Source organism: Micrasema longulum, unplaced genomic scaffold (assembly GCF_059751315.1).
Source record: "Micrasema longulum isolate JH-2025_06_02 unplaced genomic scaffold, ASM5975131v1 h1tg002509l, whole genome shotgun sequence".
Taxonomy (NCBI): Eukaryota; Metazoa; Arthropoda; class Insecta; order Trichoptera; family Brachycentridae; genus Micrasema; species Micrasema longulum.
The window spans coordinates 2,070-27,425 of NW_028279651.1; the positions used below are offsets into that span (position 1 = coordinate 2,070).

The 25,356-nt window shown below is 32.8% G+C and overlaps 3 protein-coding genes across 5 annotated transcripts; 1 reads left to right on the top strand and 2 right to left on the bottom strand.

The window, feature by feature from the left end:
* Positions 1-256: 256 nt before the first annotated feature.
* Positions 257-1,642, top strand: LOC148272060 (uncharacterized; the record flags this gene model as incomplete). Its single annotated transcript, XM_088240579.1, has 2 exons — positions 257-275; positions 1,286-1,642. Coding segments are annotated over 2 exons (376 nt in total), but the record flags the coding sequence as incomplete, so codon positions are not given.
* A 4,884-nt stretch (positions 1,643-6,526) lies between these two features.
* Positions 6,527-15,447, bottom strand: LOC148272061 (uncharacterized). 3 transcript variants are annotated; one of them, XM_088240582.1, is made up of 3 exons: positions 14,858-15,447; positions 10,096-10,485; positions 6,527-6,583 (listed from the first exon to the last, which is right to left on the bottom strand). In XM_088240582.1, exons 1-2 carry the CDS (start codon positions 14,909-14,911, stop codon positions 10,126-10,128), a joined length of 414 nt encoding a protein of 137 aa, XP_088096708.1. In that variant the 5' UTR covers positions 14,912-15,447; the 3' UTR covers positions 6,527-6,583; positions 10,096-10,125. The 3 variants fall into 3 exon arrangements, with proteins under 3 accessions (XP_088096708.1, XP_088096707.1, XP_088096706.1); XM_088240581.1 differs by lacking the exon at positions 6,527-6,583 and adding an exon at positions 9,103-9,247; XM_088240580.1 differs by lacking the exon at positions 6,527-6,583 and having other exon boundaries at positions 10,017-10,485.
* A 135-nt stretch (positions 15,448-15,582) lies between these two features.
* On the bottom strand, positions 15,583-19,674 carry LOC148272062 (B2 protein-like). Its single transcript, XM_088240583.1, has 2 exons — positions 19,552-19,674; positions 15,583-16,861 (listed from the first exon to the last, which is right to left on the bottom strand). The coding sequence occupies exons 1-2, from the start codon at positions 19,600-19,602 to the stop codon at positions 16,523-16,525; spliced, it is 390 nt and encodes a 129-aa protein (XP_088096709.1). The 5' UTR covers positions 19,603-19,674; the 3' UTR covers positions 15,583-16,522.
* Positions 19,675-25,356: the final 5,682 nt, after the last annotated feature.

Sequence of the window (25,356 nt, forward strand, 5' to 3'; positions counted from 1 at the left end):
CAATTTAAAGAAACTCTAATAAAACACGCGATATTATATTTAACAGTTCGTACCTGTGTTATATTTCAATGTTATAAATCTTAAGAAACATTAATGTTGAAAAAATTAAGGAAAAACAAACTTTTTAAATTCAGTCAAAAAAAACTTTAAAATCCTTTTGCGTCTCAAAGGTGATGGTTAGTATAAAACTAAGTGCATTTTTCATTAATTAACTTTCCTAAATGAAGACTTCTATAATTGTATTTGTTTTTTCCAGTGTTATAGCTGTGGGGCAAGTAAGATTATTTTTTAATTACAATTTAATTAAATTGATTGAATCCAGAGTATACTGAATTGGTATTTCAACTGTGGCGTATCTTGAATATTTTGAAATATGAAAGCCAAAATTCATAGTGAGAACTATTAAGAAAAATTTGCATGCTGTGTTTTACATGGTTAATTATTGATCTATCTTATTATCTTAATTAAAAATTAACGAACCTTTCTAAAACTTCTAGATGAGGGTTCTGCAGTGCAGATAATGCAACTGAAATTTCAATTACTTTTCTGCTCGTGGTCTACGACTTCGCTCTTCTTAGGAGAGAACATATTCCGTTCCTCAACATACAACATTATATTTTTGTTTAAAGTGCCAGACTTTAGAATGAGATAACTCTTCATTCGAAAAATGCCCTTTCCTTGATCACTTTCAAGAAACGCCTGAAACATTATTACACCTAGAACCTTAACTTCCTTTCATTAATAAAAATCCTTTTCTCATTCCAGGATCCAATTTTTGTCACCATCCAAACTGATTATCTGACCCTATGTTCCTTATTGTATAACGTAAATAACAAAATATTTTTTTTAAGTATATACTACAACAGAGAAAAAGAACATTTTACAGAAGAAAATAGAGAAGTCTAGGCATCTACAAGGCTTATGACCTGTCACTGGCTGGTTTGAGTGGCCACTTTACACACATTAATATCCACATTCCTTCAATTCTCCCATCTGTTGATTTTTGTGAAGTTCAAGAGCAACAGATGGAAGAATTGAGAGCATATAGATGTTCAAATATAAACAGACTGGTGACTGTGACACAGTGTGTAAAGTGGCCACTTAAACCTGCAATGACAAGTCATAAGCCCTGTAAATGTAAAATACTCTTACTTTCTGGATATGCCTCGTACTATATAATATAAATTAACTTAAAAAATGAAAAAAATAAAAATCTTACAGAAACAAATAATACTCTGTCTCCTGAACCAAAAACGTTTTTGATATAGATTTGATTTATTTCCAGTGTCTCATGGCTGCTCAAAAACTTGAAGTCTTATCTGCCCGAATAGTCTGTGCCGAATCATCACGCGCCGACGGAGTTTTGATTAAGAAATTACGAAATGGTGACTTCAAAATGAGCGATATTAAGTTGAAGAAATATGCTTACTGCGTGTACAAGACTCTCGATCTTCTCAGTCAAGATGGAAGCATCAACACAGCGGCTGCAGTTCAGATGCTTCTAGAAACTACTGATCCGATTAAATATTCCAAAGACACGATAACCTGCAATAAGCAGGTCGCTGCCACCAGGGTGCGCAAGTTGTGGAAGATTCTGGCTTGCCATAATACTTTATCTCGAGACTATGTTCACATACTGTAGTTTATAATAAGGAAACGTCCATTTTATTTTTACAATTTTAAATTAATAATGGTCTATGAAATACTGACGAGTAAAAAATATATATAAATTTGAATTCCCGCAAAAATAGTCAAGCGCATTGGCCACGCCGCTATAACGTCACGATTCAGTTAAATTTTGAATTTTGTTTGTTATCGTTTAAATCTAAACGGAATGTCGTCAAGAAATTTGACGTCACAATAAAGAACTTCAGCCCTACGGGAAATTGAATACAAAAAAATGTTTTGTTGCGTGTGGTAAATTTTAGGGCGCTTGATGAACTGAAATGAAATGTACGAGAAAGTTTCTTAAAAAAGTACGAAAAATATAATACAAACTTTTTAATAAAAACGCACTACTTTGAACGACGTCACCAATGCTATGGGAGCTGTGAATGATATGCGGTTTGTTTACCGTAAACGAACCAATCGGAAGAACTGACAGAGAAGAACTTCTAACACGGGGAGTTATTTTAGAAATACAAAATTTAAAAAAATCATAGCGTTGATAATACGATATATAAAACTAAAATAAAACATTTTTCGGGTTAGTTGAATAGTCTACTAACAAATAAAAAAAGACACTGAACTTCCTCATGATCAAGGCCAAACATGTCGCGTTTTTGTAAGGACATATTTTTCAATAATTTATTTTTAAAGTTATGTATGAAAACATTTCTCCACAATAACGATTTGATTTTAAAAATGCAATTAATTTTTCCAAATTCGTTTTACACATGTTTATTGGTATTCGTAGTATAATACGATATTTTCTTTTTATCTGCAATTCGTTCAGTCATACTATTGATATTGCTTTACATACTTATACTTTACTGTTTCATTGCTCCAGTACTTCTTCCAACCAACAAAACAATTCATTGATACCGAGACTGCATAGTGCGTAGGTAAGGTAACACTTATGAAATGGCTGCAGACATTCTGTCCGATTCTTTACCATCTTATAAGTCCACAATATCAAGTTTATTTGTAGCTGCTCGTCAAACCATTATTGTCAATTCAATTTCATAAATTAAAAAAAATACTTAGTTGTTTATTTTTATTACCTAATACTTGTTTTTTATTTTTTACCATTATATCAAATTGCACTGTAGTATTGGCAAATACGCATTTCATAGATACATATTTTTATTTCTTATTTTTTCGTGATAATATATGCTTGCTTGTTTATTAACTTAAAAATTTAACTTAAAAATGTCTTTCTTGCTTACGGTAATTCTTTATTTATTGTTTGCCTTACAGAATTTATTTCATAAGATACATCTTTGCATTTTTTGTTTATATGCTTACTGTTTTTTCTTGCATACCTTTGTTATTATTGTTTTTTTTTTTTTTTACTTTGTAAAACTTTTTATCATATTCTTTCTAACTAATTTCACATATTTTTTTTGTATATTCTGTTTATTATTTAGTATGTTAGCATGTAATTCATTATTATTTTTTGTAAATGCCTTTTGGGCGTTAATGAACAAAATAAATCAATAAAGGTGAAACGGCATTGCCGCATCATTTAAATGTTATTAAAAAATGTTTCAATTGCAATCAGACAAAACTAGATTTAAAACAAACTGTTTAATTGAGATAAATTTTATTTGATATAACTACGACAAAAAAGGCATTTCTGTGAAAAAGTCAAGTAGTTTTGATACGATAATTGCTCGAAGATAATTTAGTACTGGAGGTATTTAACAAAATAAAGTATAGGAAGTATTTAACAAAAATATACTTTTTTTTGTAACTGTTCGAAATTACGTCAGGGGCGGTTCTTTTATAATAATTTCAACAAAAAAATATAAAAATTAACAAGGGGACGCTGTTTGGTAGTTCCAAGTTTCAATTTTTGTAAATATTTTTATCTGGAGTTTTTGTATATTAATTTCAATTTTTGTAAATAATTTTATAAGTTTTTCCGCATTTTGTTTTTCGATTTATGAAATTATTTTTTACTGTTTTTCTGAATTTCAATTTTTATTTAAGTAACAGAATAATGCACATCATTTAAACATTTTTTTTCTGCGCATTAGTTTTTAAGTAAAAATTAAATGAACGTGTGTTATTCCATTGTTAATTCTTTTGTTAAAAAAATATTTTATGATTATAAAAGAATATGCAAATACATAATTATAAAACGTTATTGACAAAAGAGACACTTAATCGAATTTTTGGGGCAAATACTCTTCTGTGCATCGCTAAATGCATAAAAAAATTGCGCATTAGTTCTTTAGCAGAAATTAAATTAACGAATATTATTCCATTGTTAATTCGCCTGTTTAAAAAATATTTTAAGATTACAAAAACAATATGCAAATACATTATTATAAAACGTTATTGACAGAAAGACACCTGTGTTCGGAGTCCGAATTTTTAAAATTGTTTTCTTTCCAACCGATTTTTCGCTATCGAGTTTTGTAAAGTTACATAGCACATAAATATGATTGAAATAACCATAAAAATTTTAAAGGGTAATATTATTTATTTAATAAAACTTTTGTATAAAGTACCTGCTATACATTCAAGGGATGCCTGATATGTTTTCGACCTAACAATAAAACAAGTCATGTTTAAATTTGTTACAACCGAGAGGAAAAACATTTTTGAGAAGGGAATATGGGAGTCTAGGCATTAACAGAGCTTATGGTTATTGGCTGGATCAAATGGCCACTTTACACACTGTGTAACTTTTACCATTCTGCTTATGTTTGAACATTAGATTTCCATATTCCCTTATCAAAAATGTATCTCAGACTAAACTGATCGCTGGCGATAAAGCGAGGCCAAATTTTCTAGCATGTAACAGTCGGCGATAGCAAACTATTGCCTGCTAGTAAAACATTATTATCGAAAGTCAAATATAACGGTAAGTTGTGCGTAATCGCTTATTTTGACGATTCGCCCCTGCACAGCAGCCGTCGAGAGGATAGCCATAGGATTGTAGATTGACATGCTCTATCCCTGAGGTTTTGTTCTTTATTTTCCTACGTAGTCCTCGAATCGTATGCACTTCTTGCAGCTATGCTTCAACATTTTTATGGCTTCCTAGTAATCAGTCTCACCTCTGCCAACCTCTTATCCTCACAAGACTGCATAGTCGTCTAAAAACTTCTTTCCACGCAAATGTTCCTTAAGGCTGTAGTCTTCAGGAGCTGTTAAAAGTGTGGATGAATTTGGCGAACAACTGGGTTTAACAACTAATGTTGGCAAAACAAAATGGATAACATTTGGCTGACTTGATTACTCCGCATTTTCTCCCAAGTTAAAGGGTAGTGACATTGAAAAGATGGACAAATTTAAATACCTCGGCAGCATTGTAACAGAGACCTTTGACCCAGATATAAAAATTAAATGCAAAATTGAGACAACAAGAGCTGCTCTTAATAAAATGCAATCCCTCTTCTGCAATGCTAATCTCAACTTAAAAATAAGGCAAAGATTGGTAAAATGTTATGTGTGGTCTGTATTGTTGTATGGCTGTGAGACTTGGACTCTGAAAGTGAACACTTTGAATAGGCTGGAGGGTTTTGAGATGTGGTTGCATCGCAGAAGGCTTAAGATATCTTGGACCGACCTGATAACGAACTCCGAAGTCTTAAGTCGAGATAGAACAAACAGAGAACTCTTAACTACCATAAAAGTTCGTAAAATTTCATATCTTGGGCATATAAGGCATGGAGAAAAGTACCACTTGCTTCATTTAATTTTGTAAGGCAAGATTGAGTCACAGAGGGGCTGAAAGAAGACATATGTCCTGGCTGCGAAATATACGAGACTGGACTGGCTTCAGGACTGTGGAGCAGATTTTCCGGGCAGCACAGGACAGAGAGACTTTTGCCAGTATGATTCTCAACGTTGGGGATACCTGACAGGGTACTAAGAGAAGAAGAAGAAAACGATGTTTTTATCAAATTTGTGCAAAAATAAGTTAACATGCATTAGATAAAAACAATATTTTTTTAAGGTCGAACGGCATTCAAAGTTTGCTAAAAACATTCCGTAGAAATGAAGTATTTACAACCAAAACATTATTATATTCTTAAAAACAATTTAAAATGTACAATGAGGAAGTTTTTATTTGTTAATAAAATACAAATTCTTATATTATTCTATGTCCGCTCCCTAGTTGGAGCATATGGTATCCACAAACATCCTCTAAGCATCTCTGTCGGCTGTCAGATCCGCACCCTCCCAAGTCAGTTTCACGTCCCGCAGTTCTGACACGATCTGCCGATGAACAGCTAGCAGTGGACGTCTAGGACTTCGAGAACCTGATGCCTTGTTAAGTAGGTAAGCGTGGTTAAGGCTCTCAGGAGGCATCCGCAGCACATGGCCAAGCCAGCCATATCGCCTCCGCTTGATGATAGTTGTCACTGGAGTTTGCGTTTTCTTATTACTTCATTCCTCACAAAGTCAAACCACCGCATACCCAAGATTCTTCTGAGACACCTATTCACAAAACTAAGAATTTTGATGGTTCGTGCCCTTGTAAGGTGCCACGATTCGCATCCGTAGAGAAGAACATGTGTTATGCAGGCGTCATGTAGACGGCATTTGGTTTTCACTGAGTAAATAACCAATCTCTAGTGGCACCTGCTATACCTAGCCGGACTCCCAGTTCTTTTTGAAAGCTGCCATTTTCCGTAACATAAACTCCCAGGTATTTGAAACTTTCGACCCTTTTGATGACTTGATTTGACAGAGTCAGGGGATTTCGAGCATCAAGACATGAATTCTTACACATATAATATTGATTTTTAAACCCATGCACACGGAGTACCTATTTAGGCTATCTACAGTGTCCTTAAGATCCCTGACTGAATCGTCAATTATAACCACATCATCGGCATACTCTGGGTCACGGAGTTTTCGGGAGGAGGAGATGGATATTCCTCGATCAAGTGGAATTGACTACCTTAAAATGAAGTTCATGAGGATTATAAAAACGAACGGTGCAAGGACGCAACCTTGACGAACTCCAGTGGTGATCTCAAACCAATCTGTGAAATTGAAATTATTTTGCGTGTGACGTCTCAAGTTCTTTTCCCCTTGCTAATTCGTCAGTTGACTTTCCGTAAACCGGGAACCTATCACAATACTTACTGTAACTCTTATCATTGGCAGATTCAGAAGAACTAGTGACGTCACGAAAAGTAGTTTGTTTTTATTAAAATCTTTTTTTTTTCATACATTTTCAAGAAACATCGCCGTACAATTTAATAACTAAAATATTTTTAATGTTTTATTATTTTGTTTAATTATTAAAGGCACAATTTTACGTAAAATAAAAGAAAAATACCACAAAATCTGGAGCATTGCCACTGTCCTGAACAGCATTTTGCAATGGTCAGCGACCTGTTGTAATTAAATCGTTGCAGGTTTCAACTTGTCTCTCGATACTTTGGACATATATTAAAAGGAGAGCACACACGAGGAACGGGAGCCACACTTTGTATTAAATACACATATTCTTATTTATGTATTATTAACAGTTCTTAATAGCATCATACTCGTCAACATAGAATTAAGAATAGTCCAGAAACCGCACACACACATCAAACAGAAGGCGACTAAACAACTCATAAATGAGTAAGTTTACGTTTTGACCCATTAGTTTCTTTGTAGACGTCGCTCAGTACGCAACTCCCGATTTGAATTCAACTATTCCGTGTTGTGTCCTTTTAAAGTGTAGAAATACTGCTAGGATCTTAGAAAAACAGGATGCAATCACTTTTCATGTGCAATTAGCAAATGAATGTGTATGTAGAAAATGCATCACTTAAACATTGAATTATTTTTCCATCTGTCAAATTGTCGAAAAAACAAAATGAACATTTCGTTAGTGTTGCCAGGGTTGTTAAATTTTTTACCCTACTTTGCTCATCTAATGAGAGAACTAATGGAAATTGGATCTCGGATTAAACAACTCTATCGTGAACATTTGACCGACATTACCTTTAAATATTATTTAACATGATATAAAAATATTCGTTTTATGTCAAATAAAATTTGTTTTATATTATAAGTTCAAAGTTCATAAATTCAACTACTCTTATTAAATGACCCTTTACATATCTACTCTGCTGTGTCAATCGATGTTTCCGCGTGCACAATAAATTTTAGAGAAATTAACATATTGCTTTTCTTTTACCTCACATTTGTGTTATAATTCTCGGTTCGGTTAAAGTGTACAATCTACTTCCATTATTCAAGAGGACAATAAGTAAATTCTCACAATATAAAATTGCTATTAAGAAATGGATAGTGCAGGTGGGTTGCGCACGGACCGATGAATGGATCAACCCAAATAGGTAAAATGTATGCACAGTTTATGAATTTTTTAAATTGGTCTATATAAATTGTTTTTTTTTTGTGAATATTTTTGTTTTTTATTGTTTACTCTGTTAATTATAATTAGGTTAATTGGATTAATTACGTTTTTTTTTATTGTTATTATTATGTTAACTTTGTTAAATAGCTAATCTTAGGCATGTTTCACATTTTGCAAAAGGTTTTTCTCGGCACGGGACACCCCAGTGAGGGAACATTATTCTGTATAAAAAAAAGAATACAAACAATGTAAAAATATAAATAAATAAACAAATTAAATTTTTTCCCATCGTGCAACATTACGCGGCGACATCACCAATGCGCGCGGCCAAAGTGGGGCATAGTGGGGAAATTATTGGACTCAGTCTGATGTATTCAAATATGATTCTACGCTCCTTCTGGACTATTCTTAATTCTATGCTCGTAAATAATAAAAAAAGCACGTAAATGATATAAAATTGAAAATACAAAAATAATATATTCTTTTAACATCAAATTTACACTTGCGTATTGGTTTTTAAATTATTTTTTTCAAAAAGCTTTGTTTTGTAATATAATTTGTTTGTAAATTTCTTAAAAATAATATGCTGCTATTTATACTAATGATTGTATTGTGAACAACTTTGCCTAAATTCTTATCAACAACATCTTCTAATTCATCCCAAAATTATTTTTATTTGCAATTAATTTTGTTACCATCTTAGTATTTTGATAAAATATAAGTTCGAAATCTATTATTTCACCCAAATATTTTATTTCACTAAATTCATTCAGTTTTTCATTATCTACGATAATTTATGTCATAACTTCTATTTTTCTGTTTCCTATATTCATATATTTTGTTTTGTTAACATTTTATTTTGATGTATTAATTTTTAGCCATAGAGATATATTTTTTAGATCATGATTCAATGTGTCCATTATTGTTTTATCATTTTCTTCCGGTATATATATAAAAGCATCGTCCGCAAAGAGTCTCATTTTATAATATTTTAATGTCTTTACAATATCATTAATGAATATAATAAATGGAAGTGGTCCAAGAACATTTCCTTGTGGTACTCCCAATGCTGTTTTAAGCTACAGAAAAAATTCGTCATTCTCTTTTGTTATTTGGAATCTGTCACTCAGATATTTTTGAACCGTTGTATTGCTGTTCCTTTTATTCCCATTTTCTTCAATTTAAAAAAAATATATTTCTCTGTCGATTGTTTCAATTATGGTATACATGGGAAGTATCTTTAACTGTCTGTAAAGTAAAATCAAAATCTCTCTTCAAAAACGTATACATTTTTATAATTTTTTATGTTTAGTATATTTAAATGCATCTTATGTGACGAAGATACCTAAAATTTTCGTACGCAAAGTACAAAGCTTGCAAATCGCAAAAAAAATGAAAATCAGTGTTCAGTTTGCCAAACGCACACATAGGGCTTTCTGTGAAATCATGAATTAACTGCGTGACAAGTTTGGTGGCAACATCATTTCCAGAAATGGTTCTGTTAGTTGGCCTCCACGGTCCTGTGATTTGACGCCGTTGGATTATTTTCAATGGAACTACGTTACGTACATGGTCTATAGGGAAACAAACTAATTATTATTGAAGCATTGCATTGAAGCCTATATTGTACCTGCCAAATTGGAAATAACGCCGGATTTATTGGAAAAAGTGGCAAAAATTTGGACCAACACAATGCGTTAGATAATTGCTAGTGGCGGAAAATATTTGTTGAATATCATTTTTTTTAAAATGCTTGTATTTATTATTTCAAACACAATTAAAACAAACTGATTTCAAGAAATATTGGCCTTTTTTTTTCAGTTTCAAAACACCTTTATCTAGAATGTCATTTTATTTTCTGTGTTATTCTAAAAATTTGCCGTAAAACCATTATTTTAAATGTATTGTCTTATTTCTATTTTAAAAAAAATTTATATATATTGAGTAAGTATTATAAGATTTTACAAATATTTTTTTTTACATGAAATAGTTCGTCCGAGACAGAAAAAATCTTGCTTGAATGACTTTTGTTTATTGGTAGAAAGATTTTATAAGGAACAAATTTTTGATAATATAGAAAGTAAATGTAATGTTACCCCCAAAACCAGAACACTGACTATGCAGAATCACAGGACAAAGACATCTCCAGGGTACTTCTGATTGTAGCATTCTAGAATACTCCATAATTTTGACGGCTTCGTGAATCCAAATCTGGTATTGCAAGCTTTAGCATAATCAAGGTAAAGCAAAGGGTTTGTTTCACCCAGAAGCATATTGACACCAGCAACCAGATTCAAACTTGCATCTGAGTTGAGCAGGCCAAGAGTTTGGTATACACAGTATGCGTATACTCTTACACCGTAGTCATAGAATGAAAAATCATCTCTTTGGACTCTTTGGATTAGAAGAGGATTAGCTTTAGAAGTTTGAACGCAGTTGGTTCGGGCACGAATAATAGCTTGATATTGACCAGCGGTTATGAAACCCTAAAAACACAAGACATACACAAATTTTAATATGAATTTTTAGTTTTGCTTCTCTTAACACAGTCTGCAGCTTAATAAAGATTTTAAGAGGTCTTACAATTTTAAGATGCCGGAATTCCTAAGGGTTTTTGACTATAAGATTTTATGGCTAATAAGAAACAAGTTACTTTTTTAGAATAAAGTTGAAAAAATAATCTAGACAAAAGGCATTTTAGTTTGTAATAAAATAACTCCATATTCTTAACTTCATTGTTATTTTCTATGCAACCTTAATTTTAAATATATAAATTTATCATAATTTTACTGTGCAAAACTATTTGATTCAGGAAAACTGGTCAGTCGATTGTAAAAAAGAAACGTACCTGAAAATAATACTTTATTTGCAATATAATGTACAGTTTTTAAGAAAGGTAAGATAAAACTTTGGAATCACAGGACAAAGATATCTTCAGGATATTTTCTATTATAGCAGACCAAAATGTTCCACAACTTCGAAGGTTTACTAGATCCGAATCTATTATTACATGAATCTACAGTTGCATTATATTTTATTTGATCAGTTTCACTTGGTAGCATTTTTGAACCCGCAGTTTTGTTCAGACTTCCGTTCGAATTCAAAAGACCTAGAGTTTGGTAGACACAATAAGCGTATAATTTTATTTCATCATTGTGCATTGAAAAATCATCTTGTCGGACTCTTTTTATAAGAGCAGGATTTGCTCCAGAAGAAATAGTACAGTTGTGTTGAGCATAGAGAATAATTTCGTACTGACGAGCAGTTATTATACCCTGCGGACAAAGAAACTAGTAAATTATACAAATATGATGAAGCAGAATAGAAAATTACAAATAGTCTACATTGAGACAGCAAATTTTGTTTCGGAAGAATGCAAAAATAATTCTAACGGCATATCAAAGAAATATCTATTATATTTCATTTTTGTAGACGGCAGTCAGTGCTAAACATGCTTTTGTCATCACTGTAACCTATGTGGATCTAATGTGATGGCTCTCCATGCCTTAGATCTTTGATGAGCTGGGTTACTGAAAAAAGTGCGTGTGATTTCACATATATTGTTAAATCTCCTACTTTAAGCCCAAGTCTTTAGCATTGGGTTATAGGTAAGGGGCAAGTGTTTTTAACGTTACGCGCATTACGTTCAAGTTCAAACAATGGTCCACCGAAAATGCAACTTCTTTTATGATATAAAGCGTCACATTCAACAAACACGTCTAAAGGTCTGACATCATCTGCACTGCAGAACCTACAACTAAATGTTTCAGAGAGATTCATTCTAGCAGGGTTGCCTGCAGATTCAATCTGCAGGGTCTTGCGAGGGCTCAAGTGGTAATCCTCTTAACGGGGATATCCTTCAGCCCGCCATCCACCCGCAGCTGTCATAGATTCTTGAGAGACTCTTTGTTAGCTGCGCATAGAGGAAAGTTATTATGAATATTCCTAAGGAATACAAACTCTATATAGATTAAGGAGGGAGGAGGAGGATGTATGAACAGAAGCCAACACGATGTCCTCACCCCTCAAGATCCCCTTAATACCTCTGTTTTTTTATTATTCAAAAATATTTACTCACACAAACAATTGACACGAATAAACGTATGCAAACATACAAAAACAATGATTTAAAACTAAAGTAACAGAGCAAACATAACTAACACAACAAACATACTTATGTTTTTACTTAAAAACACAATTTTTTACAATGGGAGAAACGGCTTTGAATAAAAAAAGACTTCCTGGGTGATCAGCAAAGGATCCAAATACCACCCCCGTAAGGGGGGACAAAACAAAGGACTGCGTTCCGCTTAGACGGAAGCGCAGTCCCAATTGAATCACCATCTCACAGGAACAGTTGCCTGTCCCACCTTATTTTACCCACCTAGGCGTCCGCGCACCTAAAGAGCTCCCAACGAGATACCCAAGTCCGGACAAACCGACGGAAGAGTGTAAAATTTGTACTACTGTCCATCACATCCAAATTCCACGCTAGTTGCATGAATCCTGTCAAACGATTCAGCATCTCATCTCCAACATCATCCAATAACACACAGATTGATGGTCATCTCGGCAAGCACAGCTCGAGACCTCGAGACGAGGGCAAATCCAAGCTACGAAGCTTGTCTCTAAACTTCCCATGTCCCAAAACCGTGCGGTATGATGGTCAAACACCAAAAACTTACTACACATCGTGTGTTTGATGGAAGGTTAAAAAGACCACACCCATCTCCCCATACATGCAATGTCCCATCTATTCTGCCATTGATTAAGAGTTACGCCTCGCATAAGATCACAAAGTACGCTAAATCTTATCTCAAAAGGCTGTAGCTTAATACCAAAGTATACCATATTCTTTTTTCTCCTCACAGAGCGCTTTACTACTGCCTCTCTCGTCTTAAAATCTATTGAAAGAACTCCTGCAACTACAGGAAGATTCTCCGACGCCACAGTCCGATATGCCCTTGTCAGTGCCAGCAGAGAAACCATCTGTCCACTAAGAAGTGCTTATCCTTACTTGGTTTTGGTTAAGTTATGAAATCTTAGGAAGGGGGAAGTTTAGTGCTACGGGAAATCTGATATAAAAAATGTTTTCTTACGCCAAGTAAAAATTAGAACTTTAAATTGCACGATGAAGTTTCTTGTAAATACGTGAAAAATCTAACTACATTGAATAACGTCACTAGTTATTCCAAATCAACTAACAATAGAGTGTCATAGATTTCAAGTTAACGAAAAGCCAATTTATCAATTAGCAGAACTCATCGAGGAGAGGTTGTGACGTCACAGACAGAGTAATTTCAAAATCAGAAAACTTTGAAAAATCATCGAAAATAAGCTTAGTTTGATTGACATTTAATTTTTTTTTAAATTTGTTTATACCCATACATGTATTATTTACGTAGAAATAAAATTACAAAAATACACAAAAATACAAAAGTCCACTCTCTACGTATAATTTGTTACTAGGAAATAGTCTGTTTTTTATAAATTATTTTAATTATATTTTTCTGTGGAATTTCTATTGAGCGGCTATGCGCGTCCAAAACTCCTCCCCACCCTATTATACCATATGTTAGCGAAGACTGGATTAAAGCGTAATATACAATTTTTAATTTTTCTTTGGTTGAGATATTTTTTAATAAAAACATATTTAAAAATACTGAACTTTCTTATTGACACTGACAACACGTCTGTTTTATTAGTAGGACGCTGCTACGCTGCGTTTGTGTTTTATTTGGGTACGGTGTAACGATTATATTTCATCCTGGCCTATAATCTAAGATGTAGTTTTTTTATATCGTGGGAGCTTACGGCATGTTAGTTCTATGTAATTAAATTTGTAATTGTATTGTCGTTTCAATTTGCCAGAACACGGAATCCAATGATTTTTTTTTCCATAATTATAGGCTTCCTAAATACTCCTTTTTTTATATTTAAAATATATGGTATTTTACCATCTTTATAATGGATTATCTTTACGCCAATTTTATATATAAAATCTGAATTATTTAACCCGATGCCGAATCAACGACAATAAGATCGGTCGAAGTTTTATTTAGAGGAATGATTTACGCTAAAATGTTGGCTAAATGGACCTATAAAAACTGAAACCTTTCCCACAATACTCCGGCTATTTGAAACAGAAAAAACTTTAAATGTCTACAAAGAAGATTTTAAAGAATTTAACGTGGATGATTAGTGTCAAGAATCAAATATTTAATATTTATTTTCATTTTCATTTAATTTCCAAATCATTTGCAATTTGGTCTTCTAGATTTTATATTTAGCTAGAGAAACGCACAAAACTTTATAATTTTTGCTTGTAAGAAAAAAATCGTAAGTTCGAGAAAATGCCTTTGTTATTTTGCAATTACCTGATCTACATATTTTAAGTAGCAATATACAGTGATTATTGAGGCTCCGAGATTATTTAAATTTTGAATCCTATTTTTTATCTTGATTCTTGTGGGAAGGTCGGTATAATTATTGTCTAAATTTTGGAGATTCTCATCTTTACTGGTTGAACGACACTGGTAAATACCGTGCATTTTGTGATGGATTTGATCTGCATTTATTTGTTTGGCTCACTTTTTGCATTGTCTCACAATAATAAAGGCACCATTTAATTTTGAGAATTAAGTTGAAATTTTATTGTAAATCTTTTATTCTTTTACTCAAAAAGAAAATTGGTCATTTTTCACACTCCTCACAACAGGACGTTACAACGAAAAGGGGGTCAATGATGATAACATATTTTGATGAAATAAATATAAAGCGGTCTATCACATAAAGGAAATTCTTGAAATCCCTGATTTTTAGCTAAAGAATTGTACTGTACCGTTCCAAATTGCTTACCTGACAAGCAGTCAATAAGAAAGCAACGCTCAATATTAAAATGGCGAACTTCATTTTGTCAACAACAAACTGAATTACTCAGTGCCAACATTTGTATTAAAGGCGTCTACATTTTTTAGATCAGTTCACAGTACAACATCTTACGTGACGCCTAAAAATTAATAATGTATGTACAACACGTCATGTTTTATTGTATTGTATGTTTTATAACGTTATTGCGTTAATTAAAAAAAAAACTGAAAAAGATTCTGTGATAAAATTTCCATATTTGTTCGGCTAACTACGTCCAATTTAAATAATAACTTATTTGTTTATAAATTTGTATAAACCAAAATTAAGTGGTTTATACAAATTAATAAACAAATAAGTGTAAAATGTCATACCACAAAGTGAAAAATGTTTTGGATAACAATAATAAACAATAACTCACAGAATTTAAAAAAATATATAACGCACAAGAGAAAAACGAACGATGGATTTGGATTTTAAAAAATGCTTTTCATTATTGAGTTATTATTATTTTCATCTCATCTCTTTTTCTCTCATCTCAACACATTTTTCATCTCATCTCTTTTTGAAGCTCAGTTATATGAATTTGTTTCGGCGTCACAACTGCATATTAGCTCAAATACTTCATTTTCGACATATTACCAATACCATACCCTTTAAAATTAAACATAATTGTTTTAAAGAATAGCTAAATAAAATAACATAAAACAGTAATGTCAGTTTTTCTGGTAAATTGTTATTAAAAAAAGGTGTCATACAATATCTTAAACAAGAGACCTTAAAAAAATCAATCAAATCCAATAAGTTTCTTTGTGAGATGAGATACAATAGCAAAATTTGTTGTTGTTTAGTTACAGAGACAAGAACGTTCCAGAATTTGACTTTCGTCAAATTGTTCTGTTGATTATTTCAAGAGTCCACAACTGCAGAAAACTAGGCGTAACTTTATAATTCAATCCTTTGTTACCAAAATTTTACAGCCGTTCAGATGCATAATGAATATTTATGGGTTTTTGTGTGTGTCGTTTGCATTATTTTTCAACATCTTTCGTTTTACAGCGTCCATCATCAGGGTTCATGTAATTTGCGTGCCATCATTGGTATATGTAGCTTGTTAATCCGACTATTATTTCACAGTATTCGATTTGATTCCTTTATTACCGTGTACTAGTAGCCAGATCTCTTCAAGCCGGTAATTTATGGGAGATTGAAGAGCTACCAAACTTGATTAGTGAATAAAGCGATTGAGATTTACAAACGTCTCGACGTTATATCATCTATGATGGCATGCGATTTAAATTATCCTGGTACTCATCTGCCTTAAAAGCAAAAATACAAATGGAGTACTGCTTGTTATAACGCACAGGAACATTCCAGAATTTACGATCCTCGTAAAAATTAGATTGGTATTTGCAGCTGCAGAAAACTAAGCGATAGGGATTTAAAAAACGGGAGATCCTTTATAAATTAATCGATTGTAATTTGTTTCTTTTTGTGTATGTGACTGATCAGTTACAAAAGCAATAATATCATATTTTACTACAGATGACAACATTCCAGAATTTGTAATTTGCGGAAGAGCCGGTTTGTTAGAAATAGGAGATCCTCTCTAGATCGATTGATTTCAAGTCGTTTCGCTGGGAGTAACTGATCATTTTAAAGAGCATAAATATCACCGGGATACTGTTCGTTATAACAGACAAGAACATTCCAGAATGTGTCTTCGACCGAAGAGCCGGGCATGTCATTGCAGGCGTCCACAGCTGCGGAGAACTTGTCGGGATTTGTCTGCGGATCGAGGTGCTTCAGACCAGCTTGCTTGTTAATTTTTCCATCCGGAGTGACCAGATGTATGGCGTTGTAGACGCAGTAGGCGTATTTCTTCACCCTGGGGTCGTCTATTGAAAAGTCCCCGTTGCGAACCTTCACTACCGTTGCTGGGTTTGCGAGGCTTGTTGCTAGACAGGGGAAGCGGATGTGATGAAGCGCAACTTGCTGTAAAAATACAAACAGAAAAACGAAGATGCTTATAAAATCGTTCTAACGAAAATACAGCTAACAATATTTTGAGCATCTCCAAATCACAAGGGACTTTAATTTAATCAATTCAGATCCAGAGGGATTTTCACAAACTATGAAACATATTATTTCTTCATTCTTCTTTTTCGAGAATGTGGACATCACCAGACGCCTCCAGGAAACCCTATTGCCAGCCAGAACTCTCATCCCCCCTCTAAAAATGCAAGTTGGTAAAATTACCCCTGTATTTTACGTTAATTTGACCAGATTCTGGGAAAATATGGTATTTTACGATATTTTACCTTAATTTTCGGAAAAAAATGAATATGATGTACTAATTTCTATTTTTCGAAAATATATATATAGTTTTTATTTATGACACGTTACACGGCAGTAAAGACGAGGTTTAGATCCATGGGGTGGTTGTTGAAATTTATTATTGAATAAGGGACGTTCAAGGTCATTAGGTCTGTACTTTTTTCACGTTTTTTGATAAAAAAGGTTACAATGTTTTAAATTTAAAAGGATCAGTGGACATCAGGCCCACAGTAAAACCTTAAGTTTGTGACCTTAGATGACCACTACTCATGCCGCCATTTTGAAAATAATCAGCGTTCTGCGTATAATTACGTCCCTATAAATTTTATAGTAAAAAAATGACAACCACCCGGTGTATCAAAATCTGGTTTTCACTGTCATGTAACGTATTCTAAAACAAAGTTACTTGTATTTGTTATATTATTATATGTTCGAAAAATAAAAAAAATACTTCGTATTCTTTTTTTACTGAAAATTACCGTAAAATACGGTATTTTACCGCGCCTTTTGGTAAAATTACATTTTATATCCGTACTTCTCCCACGTCACGTTCTTTTCTTGCGCCGAATAAAGCCGAAAGAACATCATCGGCGCCTTCCGTGTCGATGGGAGCTCGCAGATGTGAAAAAGAGGTAACTTGCGTTAAGGCTCTAGTGAGCCTTCCACGCAGCACGCGTCCAACCTAGTTCCACCGCCGCACCCTCATAACGCTTGTTATAGGAGACTGCTGTACCCGTTCTCAGACGTTTATAATTTAATTGAACGAAAAAAAAAACAGTTATTCAAAATGTCTCTGTGTACGGGGAGATTAAAAAAGAATACAAGCCATGTTAGTAAAAATAAGCTAAAACCCTGTATACGAATAGGATAAAAATCCTTAAATAATAAATCAAGTAGTAATAAGTCCATCAAAGTTAAGAATAATATAAGTTTTTCATTTGAACGCCAAGCTCGAAGTCACGGGTTTGATTCCCGGCAAGATTAACATAAAATATTTATTTTCAATAAACGTTAATCCTGGTGTAAAATGTTCTCCATCTCTGTTGTAATTTAAAATGCTTAATTGAGGTGACATCCAGTTTTTTGTCTACAAACATTTGAACAACCTCAAAATATTGTAATTTAACCTAATCATCTATGAAGGTGTATAAAAATTGGAAAATTGGTTTCAGGCGTTGCCTAGTATGTGAAATAATTCAATTAGATGAATCTCTTCACAACAAAGGTTTTAGCTGTTTTACTCCACTAAAACTAACAAATGGAAGAAAGCTTGAAATATGTATGTTAAAACATAGGTAAAATGGTGAATGTTAAATGGTGTTTAAAATGACCACTTAAATCATCTGATGACAGGTCAGAAGCTCTGTAGACTTTCTTTTTCTAAAAACGTTCTCCATCAGGAACTGGCGGAGGAAGGATGAAAGCCGAGTGAACGTGGTTGAAATGCTCTCAGGCGAATATATAGTAAAACTATGTTCAATAGATGCTCAAATCGGCGGGCAGGCGGCCTCCGTGGTGTAGTGGTCAAGACGCTTGACTCACGCACGGAAGGTTCCGGGTTCGATTCCCGGCGAGAACACAACAATTAATATGTGATTTTTCTCAAGCCTGGGTGCTCTGTGATGTAATCCACCACTGTAATTAGGCCTCCTGGCCTGTTGTGGGGCAAAAAAAATATGTAATAAAGTGTAAAAAAAAAAGTGTCAAATGTTGAGATCCGTACATTATGCAAGGCTGAGATAAGCATTTTCGACAAAATGAAGAAAGGAGCTCTGCATTGGTTTGGACATGTAGAGCGAATGGACAGAAAAAGAACTACTAACAATATTTAGGATGCAAATGTTGATAGATGCAAAAAAAGAGGAAAACCGAGAAAGACATGGCATGACCAAATCCAACAAATACTTGAAGATAGAGCTGTTAATAGTCGGAATAATCGGCGCGCGTGCATGAGAAGACGTATGAATGTAGAGGAAGCGAGATGTGTACGCAAACATAAAGTGATGTGGCGGTCTATCCTCTCTGCCTACCATTACGGGGAAACAGCGTGATAGTTTGTTTGTTTGTATAAATAAATAAGACAACTTTGTTTTTCAACACTGTATTGAGTATGTCCAAAGTTTGCAGACTGGCTGGATTTCTTCCCTAGGGAGTTATTTAGATCTAAATTTGTTGCAACAGAGAGGGAAAACATTTTGTTTAGGCATTCACAGGGCTTATGACCTGTCGCTGGCTGGTTTAAGTGGCCACTTTACACACTGGGTAACATTAATTATTTAAAAAAAAATTGTGTTCTGCCAAGATAAGTGTTAAGGGTTGCTCCGATCGTAATGAAAACATTTTTTTACCTGGCTCATTGCCACAAGACCCAAAGTAATTATGCCAATTATGAACTTCATTTCGAATGAGTTTGAAAACAGAAACTAATATGTTTGGATCTCAATTGGAGTTATATACCTCTAAACTCTAAAACGAGAGTTCTTAAACTAGGCGTCGCGCTTCGGCGTAGCTTCGCTAACGTTTTTGTATATTTGAGGGTATCATAAGCAAACTTAGAAATCTCCATTGAAGAAATATCTGAGATATTTGCGAAAAAATTTGAAAAAATAATTGTGAGATTTTTAAAAATGCTTAACCAACTCAATGGAGAATGTTGAATTTGCGGTGTCAAGTAGTATAATTGAAATCTGTTTTTGCAAGATTTAGAGCCGGTTTGTTTGCCAAAGTAGATTTCAGTGCGCCGTTCACCCTGTTCCCGGCACTCACCCTCCTTTCAATATCTTTCTCGGTCTTTTCATCCCTAGTAAACATACTTCCCAGATACACAAATTCTTCTACCTGATTCAGAGTACCTCCGTTCCCACTGATCTCACATTAAGTTATATTTTCATCACTTTTGATTTATCAGCATTTATAAGCAAATAGCTTTTCTTGTATACATCGTAAACTTTTGTTACCAAGAATTGTAGGTCTTCTTTGCTGCTAGCAAAAACACGGCATCATCCGCATACAGAAGACAGTTAATAATTATACGACTCATTTTTGCTACCATTCTTAAATCTTTCAGTTCATTCATACAGTTATCGATATATATGTTGAACAACCATGGTTACATTACACATCCCTGTTTGACTCTTTTAGGAATGTTAAACCACGATGTGAACGACCCATTCCCCCTAACACATGCTGTGCTGTCCTTGTACAGAGACGCAACAGCCCTTGTCAGGTTACCATTCACTTTTTTGGTTTTTAGCAAGAAATTTCTCTGTCATGTTTCGTAAAGCAAAGATTTGATCCATACATCCTCTTCCATTCATAAAACCGCTATGAATATTCCACACTCTGTCCTTTGTAACTTTTCTTACTATCTCAATCCGAAATACCGAAAATCTTAATCTATATTTTTTTATATTTATGGAGATATTAAAGTTATTAGATGCCATATGTACTAGCTACACATCACCGGGAAGAAAGAGTTAATACTCCAATTTTTACCACGTCGAAGAAAACATTAATTGTATATCTAATTTCCCGTAGGGCTGAAGTTTCTTACTGACAGTTAAATCATCCATTTTTGCTTTTGTTCTTTTCTGTTTTACCTTTCAGTTTATTCATACAATTATCGATAAATACGTTGGACAGCAATGGTGAAATCAAATATCGCTATTTGATTCCTTTAGAAATGCCTTACTACGATGTGCATGATCCATTTACCATTTACCATAAAACATAAATTGTTATTATTTATTTATATATTTAGTTATTAATTACATTATACATAAAGGACAGAGACACAGTTTATAGCGACACAATCAGGAACGTCCCATGTCTGTGAACTTGCTTCGACTCGCTAGAAAATCCGTGATGAGTCGGGGCACTTATAATGCATTCATAACCATACATTCACACACATATATACATATATTTGCACATACATATTTACATTATATTTTATACATACATATACATATATATTAAGTTTATACACATCATTGATACTTTATTCATTATTACATTTTACATTTATAAATACATATTAATCATTTACCAGTTAGTCCACATTTGATCGCAGAAATCCATTCCCGTTCGAGCAAACCAATTACTCAAACCAGATTTGAATTTCGAAAATGACTCAGATTCCTTTGTAACTTGATCTAGTAAATTAAAAATTCTTAGACCTACCACAGAGAAATGTCTCCTAGCCAAAGTTATTTTACTTTTTGGTACTTAGTAATTTACTTTTGAGGAATATCTTGTTATTATTTCCTGTTGTGTTCTTTGTGACATGACTTATAATAGATGTGTCTAATTGATAGAACTTTGGCCTCTTCTTTGATTGTTTTTTGGGTTATCATGAGCGGTCTGTAGATTGTCTGAACACAACCACCCCATCCTATTATGCCATATGTTGCTACTGATTGAAATAGTGAGAAATACACCGAACGAAGAGTGGCTGAGGTCTAACACATATCTTAGGTTGTAAAACGGATCTAAACTTTAAAAACTTTGAGCATCTGTGCAATGAATTTCTGGCGTATTTAATACAGGAAATACCCACCTGCTGTATGCTAATGAACTGTTTTCTGGGAATGACATGGGTATGTGCTGAACTCCAGCTATTATTATTTAAACGTCACCATCAGCGTCATTTTGAGTATTTGCCCCGGATGTAAACAGTTTTTGCCGTTTGTACTAGAATATCACCAACGCAACGTCTGCCTTAATTCTTGTTTGCATTTTGATTAATTCCTTAAATTGAAAAGTTTTTTGATTACCATTCCCATTGTCATTAAAATATGGATTGAGCACATTTTAAATATCTAAATTAACCTGCAAAACAGTTTTTGTAATATATTTATTACTAACAATAATTCTCCACGCAATTATGTTAAGGCAGGCGCCGACGCCGAGGCGCAGTTGGTTAGACGACCAACCGTGAAACTGGCGTAGCAGGATTGATTCCCGCCAATCGCAAGAAAAATCCAAAACAAATTTCTTCTCAAATGGTCTGGGTTTTTGTTGTTTACACCACAACAGGCCAGGAGCCCCAATAACCGTGGTGAATTACAGCATAGAACATTCAGGCTTGAAAAAAAACACATTATATTTTTGTGTTCTCGCCGGGAATCTAACCCGGAACCTTCCGTGCGAGAGTAAAGTGTCTTAGCCATTATACCACGAGGGCCGTGTGTTATGGTGTATCTTTTATAACCTCTTTTCATATCCCCTCTTTTTTACCTGCTGGCAAGTCTCGAGACCCGAAAAATAGAGACTTTGCGGGTTATTTCTTTAAAAGAAAATATTTTTAAAAGTAAACACATAGTTATAATTTTATTTATTTATTTATGATAAAATACATCGTCTTTAACTTTACATATTAAATTATATTAAATATTTTATTTGAACGAAATATTCTCAATCAGCAAAAGTTCTGGTATGAGGGGATATAATATATTATGACAAAATAATTTTAATGAAAAGTCGATAAAATAGTATCACATATCCACTCGTCACACGGGCTGTAAAAACTGTTTTATTTACATGTTTTTTAAGTACGTATATGTATATTTTGTATCTTTTTTAGGTCATTAGAAAGTGAATTGTAGAACTTTATTGCTGTATACACAAAACTGTCTCTTTTTCTGTAAGTCCTATGTTGTTCGCAAGTTTGACGTTCTCGTATTTCTTGGGGAAAGGGAATGATGATGAAATAATATGGTTGCATTTTTACAATACAATGAATACAGTAAAGCCCTAGTTTGCTTTGTTTTATTTGTTAACATAAATCTTGAAGTAAAAAGAGTAAGTACTTTTACGGACTTATTGCTAAAAGCAATATCTTCAACCAACCAAAACACAGACTGCTCAAATAAAAAGTTGGGGAAAAATTTGTACTAAAAACAAAATAGAGGTATGTATATATCTAAAAGTACGTATATGAGAAAAATCTAATTAATAAAAAATTATATATTTTTTTTAAGGGGGAAATAAGGTTTGCACCTATTAACTTCAACGAGAGTACATTATTTTATACATATTAACATATGAGGAATGTGGAATCAGGTAATGAGTTTAGGACCAACTATCACATGCACTCGCCCATATCTAGGCTCCATAGGTATGGCAATCAGTATGAGGACAAGGCTGATATATTTGTTTCTGGACTTGATAGTTATAAAACGAGTCTGATTTCTTTTTTCTCTCGCAATATTATTCTTAAACTGTTCTTTACATTTTAAAATGTTTTTCCTTTTTTGTTTTTTCATATTTATGTATTTATTTCGTTAATATTTTTGGTTGCTTATTTGTATTTACCGACTTGTTACTATTGTTATTGTTATGCAATTTTAAAAATTTTTGTTTTGTATTTATATAGGTAATTTTTTTTCATATTTATGTTCGATATTATGTTAAAGGCAGTTTATGCCGTTTATTTAAAAATAAAAAAGAAGAGAGAAAGAGAAGCCAAGGAATGAAAAGGAATATACAATACAAAATTTTAAAATATAGATTACACTAACATCACTCTGTCAGATTTAAAATTTACACTAAAAATGCATTATGTAATTTAGTAGACATTATAATAATAAATATGTACATCTCTCTTCCCCTCCTTATCCTCTCTTCAAGCATCCTTGTCCTAATCCCGCCCAATTAACAGAAACTTACTGTTCTTAAAAAATATATTTAAAAAATCTTTGACTATTAAAAAATATTTACGAGAACATGAAAACAATATTTTTATATGTATAAACTTAAATGTATTTATTTGACATGTAATAAATTTTCTTTACTAACTTCGTATTCTTTATGGAAATCTGTTATTAGTTCTGAGTTTATAAACTATATCTGTTTGTTTACTATAAATATGTATGTAGAACTGTTGATTTCCCAAATAAAATAAAATAAAATAAAATAAAATAGAATAAAATAAAATAAAATAAAATAAAATAAAATAAAATAAAATAAAATAAAATAAAATAAAATAAAATAAAATAAAATTAAATAAAATAAAATAAAATAAAATAAAATAAAATAAAATAAAATAAAATAAAATAAAATAAAATAAAATGAAATAAAATAAAATAAAATAAAATAAAAAAAATAAAATAAAATAAAATAAAATAAAATAAAATAAACTAAAATAAAATAATATTTTAGCCGTTCTTTCGCTGTCCATTCGATCTACCAAACCAACACAGAGCTGCTTTCTTGATTTTGTTGTTGATGTCTCAGCCTCACATAATGTTTATAGTTTAACACACATTCGCCTGAGAGATTGCATTTCGACAGCATTCGATTTTGTTCATTTAATGTATATACGAGTATGAACTAAAATCTAGCGATAGCGAAGCATTGCCGGGTTCAGCTCGTTTATGATAAATGTAGCTGTTGGTATCCGAATACATAATAAAAAAAATAAAAAAGAATTTGGTTTATTTGTTAAAACAGTCTGAACAGTCGACCCAATTGAAGAAAAAAATTGATAGAAAATGCAAAAAAAAATCGTAATAAAATGATTTGTGATGATTGTGATTGAAAATGGGCATCATTTTGAACATTTGACCTGAATAACAAAAACACTTCTGGCTTCTTTAATTTCAATGTTTAATCTGTAATATATCAATAAATGGGCGTAAGTATAGCCTGTGAGCTCGCCAATACTTGACAGATGACAGTTAACATAACCATAGAAAAACATAGCAGTTGAGCTCTCAGAAGTAAAGCAACGTGAATGCAGCAATGCTTGAACTACATGTCAATAATATTCTAATAATAAAAAATATTATTTGGCCATACGGAACTTTAAAACACACCTTGGTTTGATTACTAATAGTATTTTATCAGTTAGGTAGGTGTATTTAAAAAAAATGTTGCGTACCTGAAAAAAGCACAAATAATTATGTTTTTGTAAATGATGTCAGTGGCGACACTCAGAGAGTGGCATTGTGACGTTTTGACATTTTTTATAAGAAATTCATGGCGTAGCCGAAATAGTGTTAAAAAAAAACTAGGATGATTTTGTAGATTGACGTTAGCAGGCGCTACCCAGGGGCGACTTTGTGACGTGAGAAATTATTTAAAAAAGAGATTCATGGCGTAGCCGAAATATTGTAATTAAAACGAGGATGTTTTTGTTGATTGACGTTAGC

Coding starts and splice junctions, on each gene's coding strand:
- LOC148272061 (XM_088240582.1), bottom strand. CDS start 14,911: ATGAAGTTCGCCATTTTAATATTGAGCGTTGCTTTCTTATTGACTGCT. Junction 10,486..14,857: donor TCTTATTGACTGCTTGTCAG/GTAAGCAATTTG, acceptor TTGTGTTTTTAG/GGTTTCATAACCGCTGGTCA.
- LOC148272062 (XM_088240583.1), bottom strand. CDS start 19,602: ATGAAGTTCATAATTGGCATAATTACTTTGGGTCTTGTGGCAATGAGC. Junction 16,862..19,551: donor GTCTTGTGGCAATGAGCCAG/GTAAAAAAATGT, acceptor GTATTTTTACAG/CAAGTTGCGCTTCATCACAT.